Raw genomic sequence first — 16,971 nt, 5'->3', positions numbered from 1 at the left:
GGAAAGTTTATGCGTGGGTGGAGCTGCAAGTATGTCATACTCTTTCCATTTTGGATGATGGATCGATCAGTGCTGTGCGAGGTATGCAAAGGTTGGAATATTGTTTTATAGCCTTAGCGTGCTTTAAGCTTCTCTAAAACTTTATCCCTGACTGTTTGTTGTTGTGTTTCTTGTTCCTCATGACGCTTTTTATTCATTAATGTTTAAGGAACCTCTGAGGCCTTCATAGACCAGGTGGATTTATCCTGAGATTAAATTGCACACAGAGTAACAGAAGTTAGGCGTAAAGGTGCACTGATTGCAGTTTTCTGGCCAATCACCGATCTTTAAAAAGCCTGAATTGCAAAAAGGCTGAATTTCTTTTTTTTTGTCTGCAAACAGTTGGGTGACCGGTCACTATTTCTAACAACGTGACCTGATCTGTCAGTCGGACCTCTCTCACGGCAAACCAAAAAGAAACAGCGGCTGGTTTTCAGACCTTTATGGAGGTAGATACGATCAGCGGATAAATTTGGTGGATAAAATAGGTGGTTTCTCATAAGCATTGTCAGCTTGCCGACCTACCAAAATTCCCAATTTATCAGCTGGACAGTTTATCGGTGCAGCTTTAAATAGATGACTATAAGGAAGTTGGTTGAACTGGATTTTATTTAGGGGAGCTGGCAAGAAGGGGCTGAGTACAAATGCACGGCACACTTTTGTCTGTAAAAAAAAAAGACAAAAAAAAATAAAAAAGCTGTGTAACATTTTCCTTGTCCTTGCTGCTGGCCTGTCACACAAAATTCAAATGAAACACAGAGGTTTCTGGCATTAAAGTCACAAAATGTGAAAAAAATTTGAGCGGTGTGAATACATTGGCAAGGCTTTTGTACACTGGAGCGTGTTGTTCCCATTCGAGCAATTCAATTAAGAGAAACCAGAGTGTATTCCCTCTCCTCCCCTCATAAACTGCTGCAGTAATTACAATATTACGACAGTAAAAAAAAAAATAAATAAAGAATCCCATCCGCGATCCACAGCAAGTCGCTACCAGTGGAAAAGAGGCGCGAGGCTGCAAAGTGGCTGCTAGACACTAAAATTTAATTCAAGACACACCCAGATCGCTGGGTCACCTACAGCTGATGTCGGGCAAACGCGGACCTGCGTTTTTTGGGGGGGATTTTTTTTGTCGCTGTCGTCTTGTCACATGAAGGCTGGAGGACAAAGGAAGACGAAACTCAAACATTTGGGTGTGAAGTGAGAGGAGGACTGATGATGATGAGGATGATGACAGGCTGTGCCGTTTCAATATTCCTCCCCGCTGACACCCTGCGTAGGCACACACTCCCTCCTCACCTCCGCACCATTTAGCACCTGCACGGCTCTCCAAGTCTTTGCTCTCAGAAGTGAGGAGCTGGTAAAGAGCGTCACGGTGTGACAGCCTCAGAGGGGCGAGAACACACACACACACACACACACACACACAATCGAGAACAAAAAAACCCAAAACACTGAAATAAAAGCAGAAATCCTCAAGCTTATGACAACATTTGTTTTGTGTGTAATTTGCTCTGACAGTGATCTGCGGCTGTCTTGAGTGTCCTTAAGAAAAAAAAAAAGTGGAGAAAACCTGGAGGGAGAGGAAGTGGGGGTGGGGGAGAACGTCTGTCAGACATTAGAATGATCGAGAAAAAAAAAATCTGTTTAGCAAAAAACGTTTCTGCCAAACATCCATTAGAGAGATTAATGTCATGTGAATGGATCAGCTGGACACCCAAATATAAGCCAGGGACAGAGGAAAACGACCGTCTTCCACAGAGAGGGGGACTGGGAACAATGGTGCCTCATTTATACGGAGGAACGTGATCCAGCGCCGGGAGGCTCGAGATGGCTGACTGGACCGTCTGCGATTGTTCCGGTTTTTCCTGCGAGTTCGGGCTACTCAGTTGTCCAGTACGCGCCGGTTCGAGGTGGTGTGGGGGCGGGGGGTCTCTGGGACAAGATGGACCGGCGGGTTTTACACTATGAGCACAAATGGAGGTGTACGTGTGCAGAAAAGCGAAATAGAGTCATGGGAGTCATTAAGCGCGGCGCTCCTACAGGTCCACTCCCACCCAGATGAAGACCCTGGGCAGTGAGGGGGACGGGCAGCTGGCGTGTGGTCTGCTTGTTTTCTTTCCTTCAGATGGGCGTGTTTGTGTTCGTAGTGATGTCTGAATGTCTGAGACGCAGGTGTTTTCTCCTCTCCAACACACGCACACACACCCCACCCCTTTACCTCCATAGCTGCAGCCTCGTCCACTGGGAGACTGGTCGGCGATGCCACTCATGTGTTAACATCGCCATGGCAACTCCACTCTTCCCCTTGCCCACCACGCCACACACAACACATTCGCCTGTCCACACCCACCAAAACAGCAAGACACAAATACACACACACGCATGGTGAATTCCTTGGACTGCATCCGGAGCAGGGCAGACCTAACCCCAACGCCCCGCCGGCTGGGTTTGAAAAGTCGACACAAGGCTCGAGCGTCAGCTTTGGTCGAGGCCCGCAAACGCTTCCCTCCCGCAGCTGCGTTGCTCCGGTTGACGGGGCCTGATAGGAGGAATATCACAGCTGAACGAGCCACAAATGATCCCCCCCCCCACTCCCCCCAATCTGGGGGATCCAGTCCCGCGAAACCGACATGAAGGCCTTGCGGACTGACGTGGTACGGAGCGTACCTCGCCGCGCTCCGACCTGGCGTCTGATGGAGCACTCGTCGTACCAACCCTCCCATCTGCAGCGCAGATGAATGACAGGCAAATAAACCCCAAAAAAGCATCTGAGTCACGCATCCTTTTACATTGCTTTTAATGAATGACTTCCTCCGCCGCGTAGCCAAGACTACAGACGCTCATAAAAGGGGAGAAATTAAGGCGAAAAGAAGGAAAGATGGCGGCACAGCGCCCATTGTAGTGTCCATCTTAAAATGGCTGACATTACAGCCTCTTCAAAACCACCAAAGCCTGGCAAATGCCAGCTCCTGCTGACTGAACCCTTCCTGCATGGGACAGAGAAAAGAGGTAGGGGCTCTTCCAACACCCCCACCCCTTCACCACCCACTATAGCCTCAAGGCTTTTTTTTTCAGAGCACAAACATTTCTTTTGGTTGGAACTATGCAAACATGCTGGTTTAGTGGGGCTCTTGGAGCGGGCTGGGCTTCGATACGGTATTGGTCTGACGACAAAAGCAACACAGAGAGGGATGAAAGACCCAAATAAAAGTGAACCTGTGAGGGCTGCCGTCCTTTCAGGAAGGGAAAAAAAAATGGCGACTCGGTGTTGTCGTTTGGAGAATTTTCTGCGAAAGATGTGTTTATGTCAAAACAGTTTGAAAATCCAGTTGGCATGGGACTGTAGGTTTTCTTCTCTCTCGCTCTCTCTCCTCTGAACTCGAGGAATGTTATACACTGCATGTCGGCTAAATCTGCAAATCATGACCATATGACCCTCTCCTCTGTATTCTCTGGCATGGGATTCATTTTGAGCCGTGGAAGGCAGACAAAAACATACCGTCTGTTGCCCTTAGAAGTCGGAACACAGCCGATCCCGAGAAGCGCATTATTCCCGGAATATGAGCGGTGGCATGTCGTTCATGGGGGAAATGGGCACTCTTGGCCCGCTGCGTTCTGTGTGTCTGTATACAAACACTCAGCCGGGGCCATAACGAAAACTATGAGCTGTGCCTAATTGCAGGGAGTGCGGGATGAAAAGCAATATGCCTGGCCTCATTAGAGCAGTTCCGAGAAGGGAGATGGAAGACTGTTCCCAGGGATCCACAAAAGGGAATTGACATTCCCCCAGTGTAAGCGCCCTACCGGAGTGAAAAAAAAAGAGAGTAAAAAACCCTACTCACACACTGAGCTTACCGGGCCGAGCACGGTCTGCCGGAGAGGCACAGCCAGAGCTCATTTCTCTTTGTTTTGCTGGACATCGTGCACTCCTGGAAATTAACTATCGGAGGGCAGGAACCGCCCGCTAGAGAACAGACTGCAGCCCGTCACAGCTGGAGTCCAAAAACGCCTGCTTTCACAGCAGAGAGAGCTTCACAATCTCTGATCTACACAATATATACACACACACACATATATGAATAAGACTACACTGTTGAGTGATTCATTTGTTTTCCAAAAACAAAACAAAACAAAAAAAAGACCACTCATTCACGCTCATCTGCTCGGGTAGTTTTGGGTTGTCTCCTGAGCTGTGGACTTCGGTCCCACACAATTCACAAATGGCACATTAGTCAGGACCCTAAAGGCACAGGGAGACACATGGCACACGCAGCTCTGTCAATATTTATGTACAGACGTAGAATGTGACCTACAGCGGCTCATATTCGCGAATCTAATGGCTCAGTGATAATCTTCAGTTTGCAAAATATCTGCAGGTCCCTGATTTACAGCCCGAGGTGCAAGAGAACTTTGTGACCGCTCAGGCACCCTGTAGGCTTAAAAATGAACAAACTGTACGAACGCTGAGGAAAACCGTAATTTTAAAGTCACATCAACAGAATCCTGTTTTAATGAGTCTTTGTTCCTTATGGTTCCGACTGAACAAAACAAAAACGTCACCTCTCCTCACAGCATCTGTAAGAACCCTGACGGCAGTGGCGTTTTGCCCAGAGCGCCCTTGAGTTACGGTGAAGCAGCACGGGTACTTCAATAAATAGTGTTAATATCCACCCCCTCCTGCCATGCAGTTTTTAAACATGGCCAGATGCAGTTGGTGGCTAGCATTACTGAAGATCTGATTCTCAACTTTGATACAATCTGTGGATACAAAGCCTCAATTCTTAAACCAACAAAACCTGGACAATTTTACACTGAACACAGATTATCTGTTACACTTCAGCCTTGGGATTAGGAGTACATTAGATTGAAAGTGTTATGAAAACTGCAATGTGTGTAGAACAAGCAACAGCTGGAAATAGTTATTGAGTTATAGTCCATTGCTGATTTATTCAGGGAAATTTTACAACTATACATCCAAGAACCACCGTTGTACAATGAGCTACAGGTCAGCTTTTCTTTCACTGCCCGTTAGCCAAACCCGGCCCATTAGCTGCTCCAAATGGTCTCACTTTTGTCAACGATAAAATCTCCTGTTAAACATGCATGAATTGTCATGTTTATAAGCGGGGATCCTGTCGTGCCTCTGTTTAGCATAGCAACATTAGCATGAGTGAGCAACATCGTTGGTTCTGATTGAAAAAGAGAGAGTGTCAGAATCTTGACATTTGTGTATTTAACTCATCACCACAAGGTCAGTGTGCGTGTTATTAAAGGACAGCTGGGAACCTATTTCCTTTGTCATAATTAGATATTTACATGCTAATCAGCGTGTTGGATAGACATTTAAAGCCAAAACAATAAGTGTACGTAATAGATGATAGTACTCTATAAACGAAAGGTAAAAGATTGTTGGAAGCAATAATAATATTTTTTTTTTCTAATATTGTCCAGTTTTATTCTTAAGCATTTATATTAAAATGTTGAAATACAAAGTTGTTTTTTTTTTCTTTTACAAATTTTGACATGATAACGTTATGTAACAGGTTAAAATCCTATTTGAGCACTTTAATATGTTTTGGGAATAACCGATAACACTTAAATGATCAGATCTTCACAAACAATAACCACGGTTACTCACGTGGCCCGCCCCCGGGATTTAGGGCCTCACATAACCTTGGACCGGCCCTGTACGGTAGCAGCACATGTTAGTAGGAGGAAGAGACGGGAATTAAAAAAAAAAAAAAAAAAAAAAAAAAAAGAGCAAATGAATCCAGATATAAAGGGCCTACCTTGCGCCGTGAGGGAGAAAGTAATAGAGTGAAAACAAAACAAAACAACAAAAAACCCCGATTTGAACATGTAGGAGTTGGGCACGCGCTGTGTTCAAAAGTCTTTCCCAACTAAAAAAAAGCAGCGCAATGGAGAAACGCAGCGCGTTGTGGAATAAAAATAAGCAGATACGCCACATAGTATAAGGGAGGCAGAACCCGGGAGCTGAGATCCCGCTGCCGGAGCCCGACTGCAACAAAACTGCCGAGTTAACCCGTCTCGCTCCGCTCGCCCGGGCTGAGGGGGCGACACACACCGCCTCGGAGCCGACCCTGCCGACGGCGCTCCGAATAACCTTATATGCCCCCCCCCCCCAAAGAAAACCCTCCACTCCCCCTTCCTCCACCTACTGTCGCCATTTTATACATTGGCGACTTGATGTGCGCTGCCTTCAGCGCGGCGCGAGCTCAAAAGCCAACGTTCAACGGCGACATTTAAATCCAGTAAACAACTTTGGAAACCGCACCGCAGGGATATACCGAGGCGAGTGTGTGTGTGTATGTGTGTGTGTGTGTCCGTGGGGCTGCGGGAGAGCGGTTGAGTCCTTACCTCGGCGGCGGCGGCGGCGGTGGGAAAGATGGAATCCAACATTAATACATAAATGAGTTATTTTTGGCTCCACTCGTTTCGCTTTGAGACGAAGAAGAAGAAGAAGAAGTCGAGTTTTTTTTTCTTTTTTTTTTTTAATTGTTGTTGTTAAAAAAAAAAAAAAGGAAAGAGGGGGCGGCTGCTCCCCTTAAGTGAACCCTGTGAACTGGCGCGAACCCGTCGGTGACCACAGCGAGGTATGTTGCATTGCGCTGCCCTCCCAAAGCCGTCGGCTCCGCTGTACGAGGAAGGCAAAAAAAAAAAAAAAAAAAAAAAAAAAAACACACAACTACGGTCGGCGGCGCAGGACGAGGGAGCTCCAAAAAATTATAGCGAGTGTATTTCCTATGAACACGTGACGCGGAGCGTCATCCAAAATCCAAAAGCCCTTTCATCTAAAATTTTGGAGAGGGGCGGGGATGAGATGGGGATATATGTGTGTGTGAGTGGAGTGAGTGCTTGTAGCAAAAAAAATAAATAAAAAATGGAGGGTACATTGATCCCCTCCGCACATTTGGGTTTTTTCTTATAGCTCATGAAGCGGTGCTGATGGATTCATTGTTTTAGATTAGGAATCTGATCTAAATTCACGCGCCCCGAAGGTTTCCCCTTCCCCCGAAAAAATCTCATTAATTAAGTAACATGCGTGTTCCATTAGATGCGTGTCTTATTAGAAGGAGAAGGAAGAGGAGGAGGAAGAAGAAGCAGAAAAAAAAGCCTTAATGGTCTGTGTGTGTGTTGTGTATCGCCGTTGTGGGAGCTGTCATTTAAAGCACATGCCTGTCAGCCCACCAGCTCAATGGACATTTTTACGCACACGCGTAATTATTTGAGAGCAAATTTGTGCAGATGCGCCGTAACCGTAGCCTACGTTATCCGTGTGTGTGTGTGTGTGTGTGTGTGTGTGTGTGTGTGCGTGTGTGTGTGTGTGTGTGCGTGTGTGTTTAAACGCAGGAGGATAATTTACCTTTGAATCAAATTAGAGCTGCTGTACAGATGCGCGCCTTGTAAAATATGATTTGCGCGGCTGCGGCCCTTCGTGACCCCGGCGGCCTTTTTTTTTTGTGCGTAAAAGCGCGTATGGAGAGAGGAGCGCACGGGCCCCAAACAGCAAGATGAATTAATGTAAGGCACAAAAATAGATGGGTGAAAACGGGATTAAATTAAATATTTTCACAGAAAATGGTGACAACTTCACAGGAAAACGTGGTTTTGGCACGAATGTTCATAAATGTGTCGATCTGTATAAGGAAACAAGTGTAACAAGTGGGTGGGCTGCTCTGGTATAGGCCCTCCGTGCATGCAGGCAGAAATATACTCTGAGCAGAAGAACACATGGGACCAATAGTCCTATACGCCTCTAGTATCACAAAAAATGGATTCACTCTGCCTTTCCATTATGTCCTGTACCGGATTCAGAAGTTGCCTGTAGCTGTATACAGTCAGGAAAGGGGTTAGGGGGGGAAAGATGAATTATCTATGAGATAGATGAATCACCCACCATTAAAGCATAAAACAGTCTGGCTAGCAGGATTGCAAAAGAGCACAACCCAGCTAGCGTCAGGAGTCTTAGTGTGTCTCTGCCTAAGATTAGGATTAAAATGATGTTTGCATTTCCTGAAGGTGTGGCGTGTGAAGCTGCGGGACCGCAAGGATGGTGTTGAAGTCTGTTTTCATTTTTACTTTAATACTCAATTTAAACTTCAAGCTGATCACTTGCTGTTTTATTTTATTTATTTATTTTTTTGTCAAACTACACGCAACTCTCAGATTCCCATTGAGAAGCAGAAACCACCCGAACACACCGCTTAGACGTTCATTTCTCATCGAAAGGACAAGCCTGTTGAGACACTTCAGCATGGATTTAGGTCTTTGAAAAGACGCCGTCCCGTTTCGTCCGACAAACTTCCACTTTCTTCCACCCACATATGTGACACACAACGTGCTGCATGGTTTGGGTTCTTCAATGAATTCAGGACGGTTGGCTTTCCCGGCAGTCCTCGGTAATTGCAATCAGAGCTTCTCTAAGCCATATTATCCTTTCAACACGCAGTCAAAGCCTTGAGTACGACCGCATGTTCCACTGTGCTGCAACTCTACATTTATTTTTAATTTCTTTTACTTTTTGTCTCATTTGGTACACTTCTCTGTCGATGGTGTTATTCTGTTTGAAGGGGAACATAAAGCTCTCTTTGGATCATTGTTCATTTATAGCTGAGTTAAATGTTTGTCGTGTTTCCTGAAAAAGGTAGTTTTTTTTATGTATTGTGAAACAAAAAAAACAAAACAAAAAACACAAGAAAACATTAATGGCCTTGAGGTTGACCTTATTGCCCTTGTCTTAAAATCAAATTGAAATTCTCCTGAATTTGTAACACTTGAGATGTTTGTTTTTTTTTTGTTTTTGTTTTTTGCATAAATGACGTGATTTGTGAAAACGTTCAGGAAAGACGACGTCCAGACTGTCAAGATGCATCATTTCCTTTCATATTTGATGTTCTAAACCGCATGCGATCGAACTGCATCATAACCAGGATCAAGTTGGACTCTATATAATTGAATATGAATCTGTCAGTTTAAATTGGTTGTTTTTTTTTTGCATAAGCGATATGTGTGTTTGACCTGTCTGCACTGGATGACATTAGTTGTTAACTTGCGACATTTAATAAACCAAAAAGCCAGGATGAAAACCCAAGCTGGAGGTATTTTCTACATTATGAAGATTTTTTTGGTCTTCTGGAGTGACACCAATGCTGTGCCGTCATTCTAAAATAACACTGAACTCCTATGTTTTTTTCTGGGGGGGGGGGGGGGGGGATAATTATTGCATATTAATGTTTGGCTTTTTCTCCAGCTGTGTGCAAAAATAAGTGTGCAACAGATTGCTACCCTTCCCCACCTGTTGCTGCGGTCTGTGGGTCAGCTGAGTGAAAGAAGGCTCCGGCTCAGTTTCCCTGGCATTCAAATCGGACAATTTCAGCTGTTTGTAATTTCCAGAGCGTTGAGCAACCGGCAGAACACAATGTTCTACAAAATAAACACTTGAAAACAAATGCTAACTTTGACATGTATTTGTCCTATATCTTTGCTCGTCTCAAATAATTTAGACAGACGTTAAAAAAATTAAATAAAAAGCTAGGATGCTGTAGTTTTGCAAGAAAAACTACCGCCTTTCTATTTTGAATAAAAATAATGCATCATGTACTTATTTATTTAAATAAGTAATCTTAATTAAATGTTTTTTTCTGTCGTGAATAGAGCTATCGCCTGTCCATTTCACCATTGAAACAAGTCACTATGCCATTCATTTTAATGCTTTTTTTCCCCCCAGGTCATTTTACGGCATGAGCTTCGTGATGACTCAAAAACGTTAAATGTTACATGTTGAATTAAAAATGGCTTCGTCTTTAGTCTTTCTAATTAAAAAAAAGTGTGCTAGTTAAACCTCTTGGAGTTCAAGTTCAGAGTCAACCAGGCGAGAACACGCGGGGACGTGGTTTCTTCCGTTACTGAAAGAAAAAGTGGTCAGAGTGAGAGGTCTTGGGCCTGTTCTGATCTCTGTTCTGTCACCGGACCACAGCAGAGCGCGAGGGGGCCATACAGGAGGCTTTGTTTGCCTCCAAACGAGCCAATCAGAGCCGCCGCAGCTCAGATCGACAACCCGAGTAGACGAACCCGGAGCCGCCATTCCGGTTCGACCAGCGTCCGCCAGCCAATAGGCGGGCAGGACGGGAAGCAACGGAGGGAAGAGACAAAATACAAATTTCTCTTCCTTCCCGGAGGTGAGAACGTTACCTGTGCTGCTACGGTTAACGGAGGGAAGAAGTCCCAGCCATGGCTCTGTCGCAAACGTTGGACGACTCCCCGTTGAGGCTGGGCCAAAGACCCGCCGCGGCCGACGCTGTCAACCTGCAGGAAGTCTACAACGAGAGGCACCGGCTGGCCCTGGAGGAGCTGGTCTCCGGCGGCGTCGAGAACTTTGTGGATTTCCTCCGGAGGGAGAGAATTCCCAACTTTCTGTCGGACGACGAGATCCAGCGGATCCGGAGCGCCGCCGTGCCTCCGCCGCGGTGCGTGTCGGTTCACGGGGAGGAGCCGGAGCAGTCGCTCGGCAGCTCGTTGGACTGCTCCTCGGTCACTTACTTCCCCGAGGTGTCCGACGTGGAGCCGCCGCTGCTGGAGATCGGATGGCCCGCCTTCACCGCGGGCTCCTACCGGGGAGTGACCCGGGCCGTGGCTCACTTCCAGCCCTGCTACGGAGAGACTATTTACGCCTGCAAAGAGGCTGCGAGGCGGATGATCAAAAGTGCAAAAGAGGTAAACATCCCAATAAAAATAATAGATGGTCTAACTGAAAACACGCTTTACTGGAAATCCTGATTTTTCAGCCAGTGCCTGCACTTTATATTACTGTAGGTTTTTTGTTTTTGGGATGGGGGTTATACTGAAAGAGGCTTATTATTATGCAGTGTTGTGTAACATAAAACCAAGCAGACCTTTCTCTTGACATACATTCCAGAGAAATTCCTAAATCCTCTTTGGCCCTTCCTGGAAATACACTCTGGATTGTCTCCATGGAGTCAGACAAATTGTCTGATTCTTATAAATTCAGCTTTAGCTCTTTCAATCAGCAGTGATCTCAGGCCAAACGCTTGTACTATCTTAAAAGATAAAAACAAACAAACAAAAAAGAAAACAGTTTGAAATGGTCTAATCTCAGAGACTTTCCAGTTTGCAGGGCTCTTGCAGGAGGAAAAGCACCTCAGGCCCGTGTTGAACCTGCGTACCAGATGTGTCTCCACTTGCTTTGCTCACCTGCAGGACACATTGAGCTCCCTGCTCCAAACACACATTTTGTCTGTTGACTTGCACCTTTAAGGCAGGTGCTGTGTGTGTTTCTGGAGCTGGTTTCCTGGGAAAGCGTGGAGCTGAAGTTTTCTCCAAGGCGAGGACGAGTACGGAGAATGAAAGTGGAGCAGGGATAGTGTACGCATTTCCACACTTTTTCCTAAACTTCCCTCCATCCAATGCGCTGGCTTGATGTCCTTTACATTTCTCCAGCTCAAATCTTTAAAAGTGAGGTGACATAGTGGTAGAAAATCATGCAATGACAAAATCAGGAACTTGCACCGATTATAGTTTTCTGGCTGAGCAACAATCTCAGCCAGACCTGCTGAGGCGTTTTTTGTTGTTTTTTTTTCTCTGAAAGTCATTAAGTGCTTAGAGTACAGTAAGTACTGTTGTCACTTAGCAACAGTAGCCTCCCCACTGTTGCTAAGTTGGCAACAGTGGGGAGGCTATTGTTAACCAGCCATGTGCAGACATGACCTTGTGGGCGGGGCCAGACACTCCGCCCTCTCTCCTGGCAGAGCCAAAGGAGAATGCGGCTGATTTTTGAGACCATTGCCAGGGATCGATGAGATCAGTTTCACATGGAAGTGCAAGCAGATCATCCAAAACCAATCGGGCAGTTTGTCGGCTCACACAAACTGTTGTTGCGATATCGCATTGATGGCAAGATTAGTTGTGACAAGTCCACCTTTCCTTAGTGCCGGATGTGGATATCTGGAGCTTTGAGACTCCCGTCAAACAGACGTAGGCGGTACAGGAAATGTGAAATTCTGATTTCTGAATTCTTTTGTTCTAGGCGTGGCCGTTTATTGTACCGTTTCTCATTTATCATGGTGAATTTCTTGTCACAAGAATTTTAGAATTTTCTTTGTCATGATAAAGACCGTTTGATGACGTTTCGAACCCACCAAAAACTGTTCTCATCGTCAGGTTTGATAGTTCTACAAATTTGTCCACTGTTTGTCCAATGAAGACATTAAAAATGACAATAAATTTGAAAATACAGCTACCATGTTGCGGCTTGGTGATGCAAATAGACTTAGACTTAGACTTGACTTTATTGATCCCTTGGGAAGACTCCCTCAGGAAATTATAGTTACCAGCAGCTCACAGGCAAAAATGTGGCACACAGTAAGCATACATAAAAGAATACAAAAAAATACAAATTAAATACAAAACAAAGAATATAAATACAACACAAAAGGAAAATATAGCAATTTGGTGGATATCACACTTCTTCATTTGATCAGTGTCCCAAAATGTGTATTACAAATGTTTTTAAGAGCATTATTTATGTTTGTGGAGTTATAATTGCTGTGACACACAGTCACAGGTGCATAGTTATCTAATAAATATGTAATAAATACCTCTTATTGTCACTTTTATCGTTATCACAATAGTACTGCAAAATACTGTTGTGGTACTGATAAAACTTTAAGTCCATATCTCCTCTGCGTTGCTCTAGTAATATTGTGCACACTTATGTTGCAAATTGATGGTATTGTGGAGCACTATTGAGAAATAAAATTTTAGTCATTCCACAATCAGACTCACAATAACATTAACTGATATAAATCAGCGCTGTTGTGTCGTTATGTTTTTGTAAGAACGTGGTGAAATATATTGGATAAAATGCAGAAATTTATGATCCTGCGACAAAACTTCAAAATATTGCGTTGGCAAAATAAGTTTGGAGCGCTTGCCTCAGGCTCTTATTGTGAAGGAAGTGGTCTCAGTTTTTGTGGTGGCCGAACAGAAAAGCTCTTTGACCAGTGAGAATCGCCAACATTAGAGAAACGAGTGCAAACAGGAGGAAAATATGGTCACGTTCACATTCTCCTTCAAACCCAGTGCACCGATTGCAGTTTTCTAGCCGATCAACCGTCCAGACCGATTTTTGTCCGTTTTGTTTTTATGACCGACATGGCCAGGTGTCGTAATGCCGCATCTTATTTTGTTGAATTGTACTGAACAACACACAGTTGTTCTAACTGCTTTCGAGTATAAATGAGAAGCTTAGAGTTGACAGCGGCTGATTGTGAAGATCTTTAGTGAGGTGAATCAGATTGGTTCCACCAAGTATCGGCCAATTGCCCAGTTCGAAGAAAATCTGGATTGCTTTATCAATTCAGTTCATTTGTCTTGACTCTACATGTTTAAATCTTGACCACTGTAGATGCACAAGCCAAAAATTCAGAGTAAACTTTTGTATTTATATTTCAAAATGGCAACAAAAACAAGACAACTCTAGTAATTTGAGTGTGGGGATATATTTTTTTTTACCTTTTTATTCTAGAGTAAGCGCAAAAGCTACGTTCAAACAGCAAGCTAGTAAAGGTCGTGACATGAGTAAACACACGAATGATGAAATAAATACACCAATAAATTAACAGGTCGTCATCTTGAAGCATTTATTCATTCTGTTTGTGCTCATTTTTAATCGCGGCACAGGGATTTAAAAGTGAAAATGTGTAGGAACCTTCTTGTACAGCGAGGCCCTTTTGTTCTTTTGTGATGTTAAACAGCTCAACGTGAAGCGCCTCTGTAGGTATATGGAAGCTGCATCGCCGCTGTGTTTACTGGTGTGTTCAAAGGAACAGCCTTCATCTCTGCCTCTTGAAAGCATCCGCACACGGCAGACCCAGCCAAAAAACAAAGAACGGGACGGGGTTGTGGGAGCTCTCTTGACAAGCTGCGTGTGAATAACACCAGTTTGAAGCCTCAAATCGAAGATACACCCATGTCTAATCCTCGACACGCAGCCTTTACCGCGGCATGCGAAATTCCATTCGTCGCTGTGAGAAAAAGACGGATCTCAGCGGCCTAAAAAAAAAAATAAAATCCACAGGAAGAAAGAGAAAAGCCCTCCAGCAGACCTACGTTTCTTCTGCATAAAAGTCATTTGTTTGCTGACCAAGCATCTCGGGCGATCTCCATGGCAACACGGACCACAGTCAATAGACAGCTCATGAGCGCGCGTGCGTGAGACAGGGCTCCACGGCCCTACTTGAATGAGGCCTTGTGTTTGACAATAATGAAAACGCAATCATGTGCTAGATCTTGCGAGCGGCGGCCCGAACAGGAATTTTATTGTATTACCTCTCTGAGTGTCTTTTTTTTTTTTTTCTTCAATTTTCTTGTTTCCACTGCAGGTGATCGCCATAGTGACGGACTCCCTCACGGACCTGGATATCTTTCGGGATCTTCAGGAGGCGTGCTCCCACCGCAGGGTGCCCGTCTACATCCTGCTCGACCAGTCATGCGCTCCCGCTTTCCTGAGGATGTGCAGGAACGTCGGCGTTCGCCTGGATGACCTGCGGGTATGTGGTCGCCTGGGTCCAGCTGGACCTTGCCTTCATGGGCACAACATGAGCAGCAGATGAGCATCACAGCCAAACAATTTGCCCTCGGTCCTTTGCAGCAAATGAGAGTGCGAACCGTCGCTGGCTCGACTTACTACATGAGGTCTGGAGCCAGGATCACCGGGAAAGTTCATGAGCGGTTCATGCTGATCGATGGGAACAGAGTGGCCACGGGTTCATACAGGTATGGCGCCGTTGGACCACAAACCTGACAGTATGTTATGTGACACAGCAACACAAGGTAGGGTATTGTAAAAAGCATTTTGCTCTTGCAATAATAGCAGAGCAAATGTTTTGCTTAGGGCTTTAGTTAACTTTAAAAATGTTTAGCACACTTGGCTTCCCCTAAATTCACATTTCCTGATCAATTTTAAGGCACTAATCTGCAAACTTCCAGCTCAATAAAGTTCGACATCTTTGTTGAAGTTTTGGTTATCGACTGTGAGAAATTCTTCAAATTGTTAGACGTTTACGTTCATGCTCTTTTCACTGTGACTTATTTCACTAAGAAACAAAATTAAACACGAACAAGATATAAGCTACATCTAAGGGCATTATAAAACATGTTAAATATGAAAATTTAATTGGTGGTAGAGGGTTGTAGTTTTTCAAGGGCAGAAATATTTGAATAGAAATTAGTACCTTAGCTTTAGCTTCTGCTAAAAACCGTGTTTGTGTAGTGCTTAAGCGTTAGCATCCACTAAATACGTGATAGTGTGTCGCTGCAGCATTAGCTTCTGAAAAGACTATTGATGTAGAGTTTGAGTGTTAGCTTGTCCTAAATGCTATGCTGGTGTATAGCTTTAGTGTTAGCTACTGCTAAGTACTGTGTTGGTGTCACACTGTAGAATTAGCTCCTGCTAAATACTGTTAGTGTGTCAGCTAAACACAATGTTGGTGTATCGCTTAATGTTAGCTTTTGCTTACTGCTGTTTTGTTGTAGCGTTTTTAGCATTAGCGCAGCTAACTTTATAGTTGGTGGTGCCCACCATCGATTGTTGGATACAAGTATTTGTGTCTTCCTATATTCAAATATGCAACCTGATGACTCCTCTCCTTGTTTCCAGGTTCAACTGGACTGACGGCAAACTGAACAGCAGCAACCTGATCGAGCTCTCGGGTCAGATAACAGAGAAGTTCGACGAGGAGTTCCGCATCCTCTACGCCCAGTCCCAGCCCATCAATGCCCGCGGGCCTCAGGGTGTCCGAGGCAGCAGCGACTTTGAGCACCTCAGCATCAAACACTCAGCCGCCTTCTCGCCTCTTGTGAGCAGAGAGAAGCCAGCCAAGACGGTTCACCTGACCAGCACCCCCAGCCGTAAACCCCAGGCGTTACGCGAGCCTTCCTCTCCGAGTACCAGTCAAACCAGCCCGGTGTCCGACTCCTCCACCATTGACGGGAGCACAATGGAGCAGAAGCTCATTCAGGAGGAGGTCCTGGCTGCTACCGCAAATTATCGTCCTCCCGCAGAGCAGCATGCGGAGAAAGACACAGAAAGCCCCGCTGCCGCGTCCCGCCACATCTCGACCCAGACCAGCCGTTCGGTGACGGGCGGCGACACACAGACCGACATTCAACACCTCGGCCCGACTACCTTAGCCAAAACATCACGACAGGACAGATCCCCCAGGCAGGTCCCAGCACCCCACGCAGCTTCGGACAGTTCTCTAAAGGACGCCCTTCACGAGCTGTCCAAAGAGCGACGCAGCCACTACTCAGCCATCCGCTCCAAACTGGAACACATCGTGACCTCCTTGACCGAGAGGCGAGAGCTGGCGGATGTCACCAACGTGACTCAGGGCATCGGAGCCATTCGCGGCAGCAGGCAGAGGATCCACAAAGACACAAATCCTGAACCGCCTGCTGAAAGTGGGGGCATGGGCACGTGGCCAAGAGCCAGATGTGTGAACTAGCTCATCTGCAGGGATTTTAAGGCTGTAAGGGAACGAGGTATTGAGAGGTTTCCTTTGTTCTAAATGAACACTTTTGGCTTCTACTGATAGATATTTAATAGATATTTCCTTTGTTTTAATTCTTAGCTGACATTTTGACTTTTTTTTTTTCCTGAAGATTTTTTTTTCCTGAAGATCTATCATTTTTATGTCCTAGGTTGTAAATTACCATGAAATTATGCCAGAAAATTTCAACCGAGGGCAGCAGAATGAGTATGTGAGTGAATCACTGTTTTAGCTATTTAAATGCGCCTTGTGCTGCTGTAACTTCTTCCAAAGATCGTTCTGGAGAGCAGCTGGCTCTCACCGTGCCTCGAAAAATAAAAGTCGGCAATTTTCCGTGCAACGA

The 16,971-nt window shown here is 45.2% G+C and overlaps 2 protein-coding genes across 5 annotated transcripts in view; one reads left to right on the top strand and one right to left on the bottom strand.

Moving 5' to 3' along the window:
* zhx3a (zinc fingers and homeoboxes 3a) overlaps window positions 1-10,351 on the bottom strand; it is a 22,197-nt gene extending 11,846 nt beyond the window's left edge. Inside the window, exons 1-2 of one of the 4 annotated variants that reach the window (XM_055027157.1) lie at window positions 5,829-6,153; window positions 5,678-5,724 (exon numbers count right to left, since the gene is read on the bottom strand). The gene's annotated coding sequence lies outside the window, so the exon portion shown is untranslated. Of the gene's footprint in view, window positions 1-5,677; window positions 5,725-5,828; window positions 6,154-6,417; window positions 6,851-10,251 lie in introns of those variants that run through there. The other 3 variants (XM_055027158.1, XM_055027156.1, XM_055027160.1) reach the window with 3 other exon arrangements.
* On the top strand, window positions 10,110-16,971 carry fam83d (family with sequence similarity 83 member D). Its single transcript, XM_055027161.1, has 4 exons — window positions 10,110-10,773; window positions 14,460-14,627; window positions 14,729-14,853; window positions 15,737-16,971. Exons 1-4 carry the CDS (start codon window positions 10,291-10,293, stop codon window positions 16,581-16,583), a joined length of 1,623 nt encoding a protein of 540 aa, XP_054883136.1. The 5' UTR covers window positions 10,110-10,290; the 3' UTR covers window positions 16,584-16,971.

Source organism: Poeciliopsis prolifica, unplaced genomic scaffold (genome assembly GCF_027474105.1).
Source record: "Poeciliopsis prolifica strain line A6 unplaced genomic scaffold, Auburn_PproV2 SCAFFOLD003, whole genome shotgun sequence".
NCBI lineage: Eukaryota > Metazoa > Chordata > Actinopteri > Cyprinodontiformes > Poeciliidae > Poeciliopsis > Poeciliopsis prolifica.
This window is presented reverse-complemented; position numbering and strand designations above follow the sequence as displayed.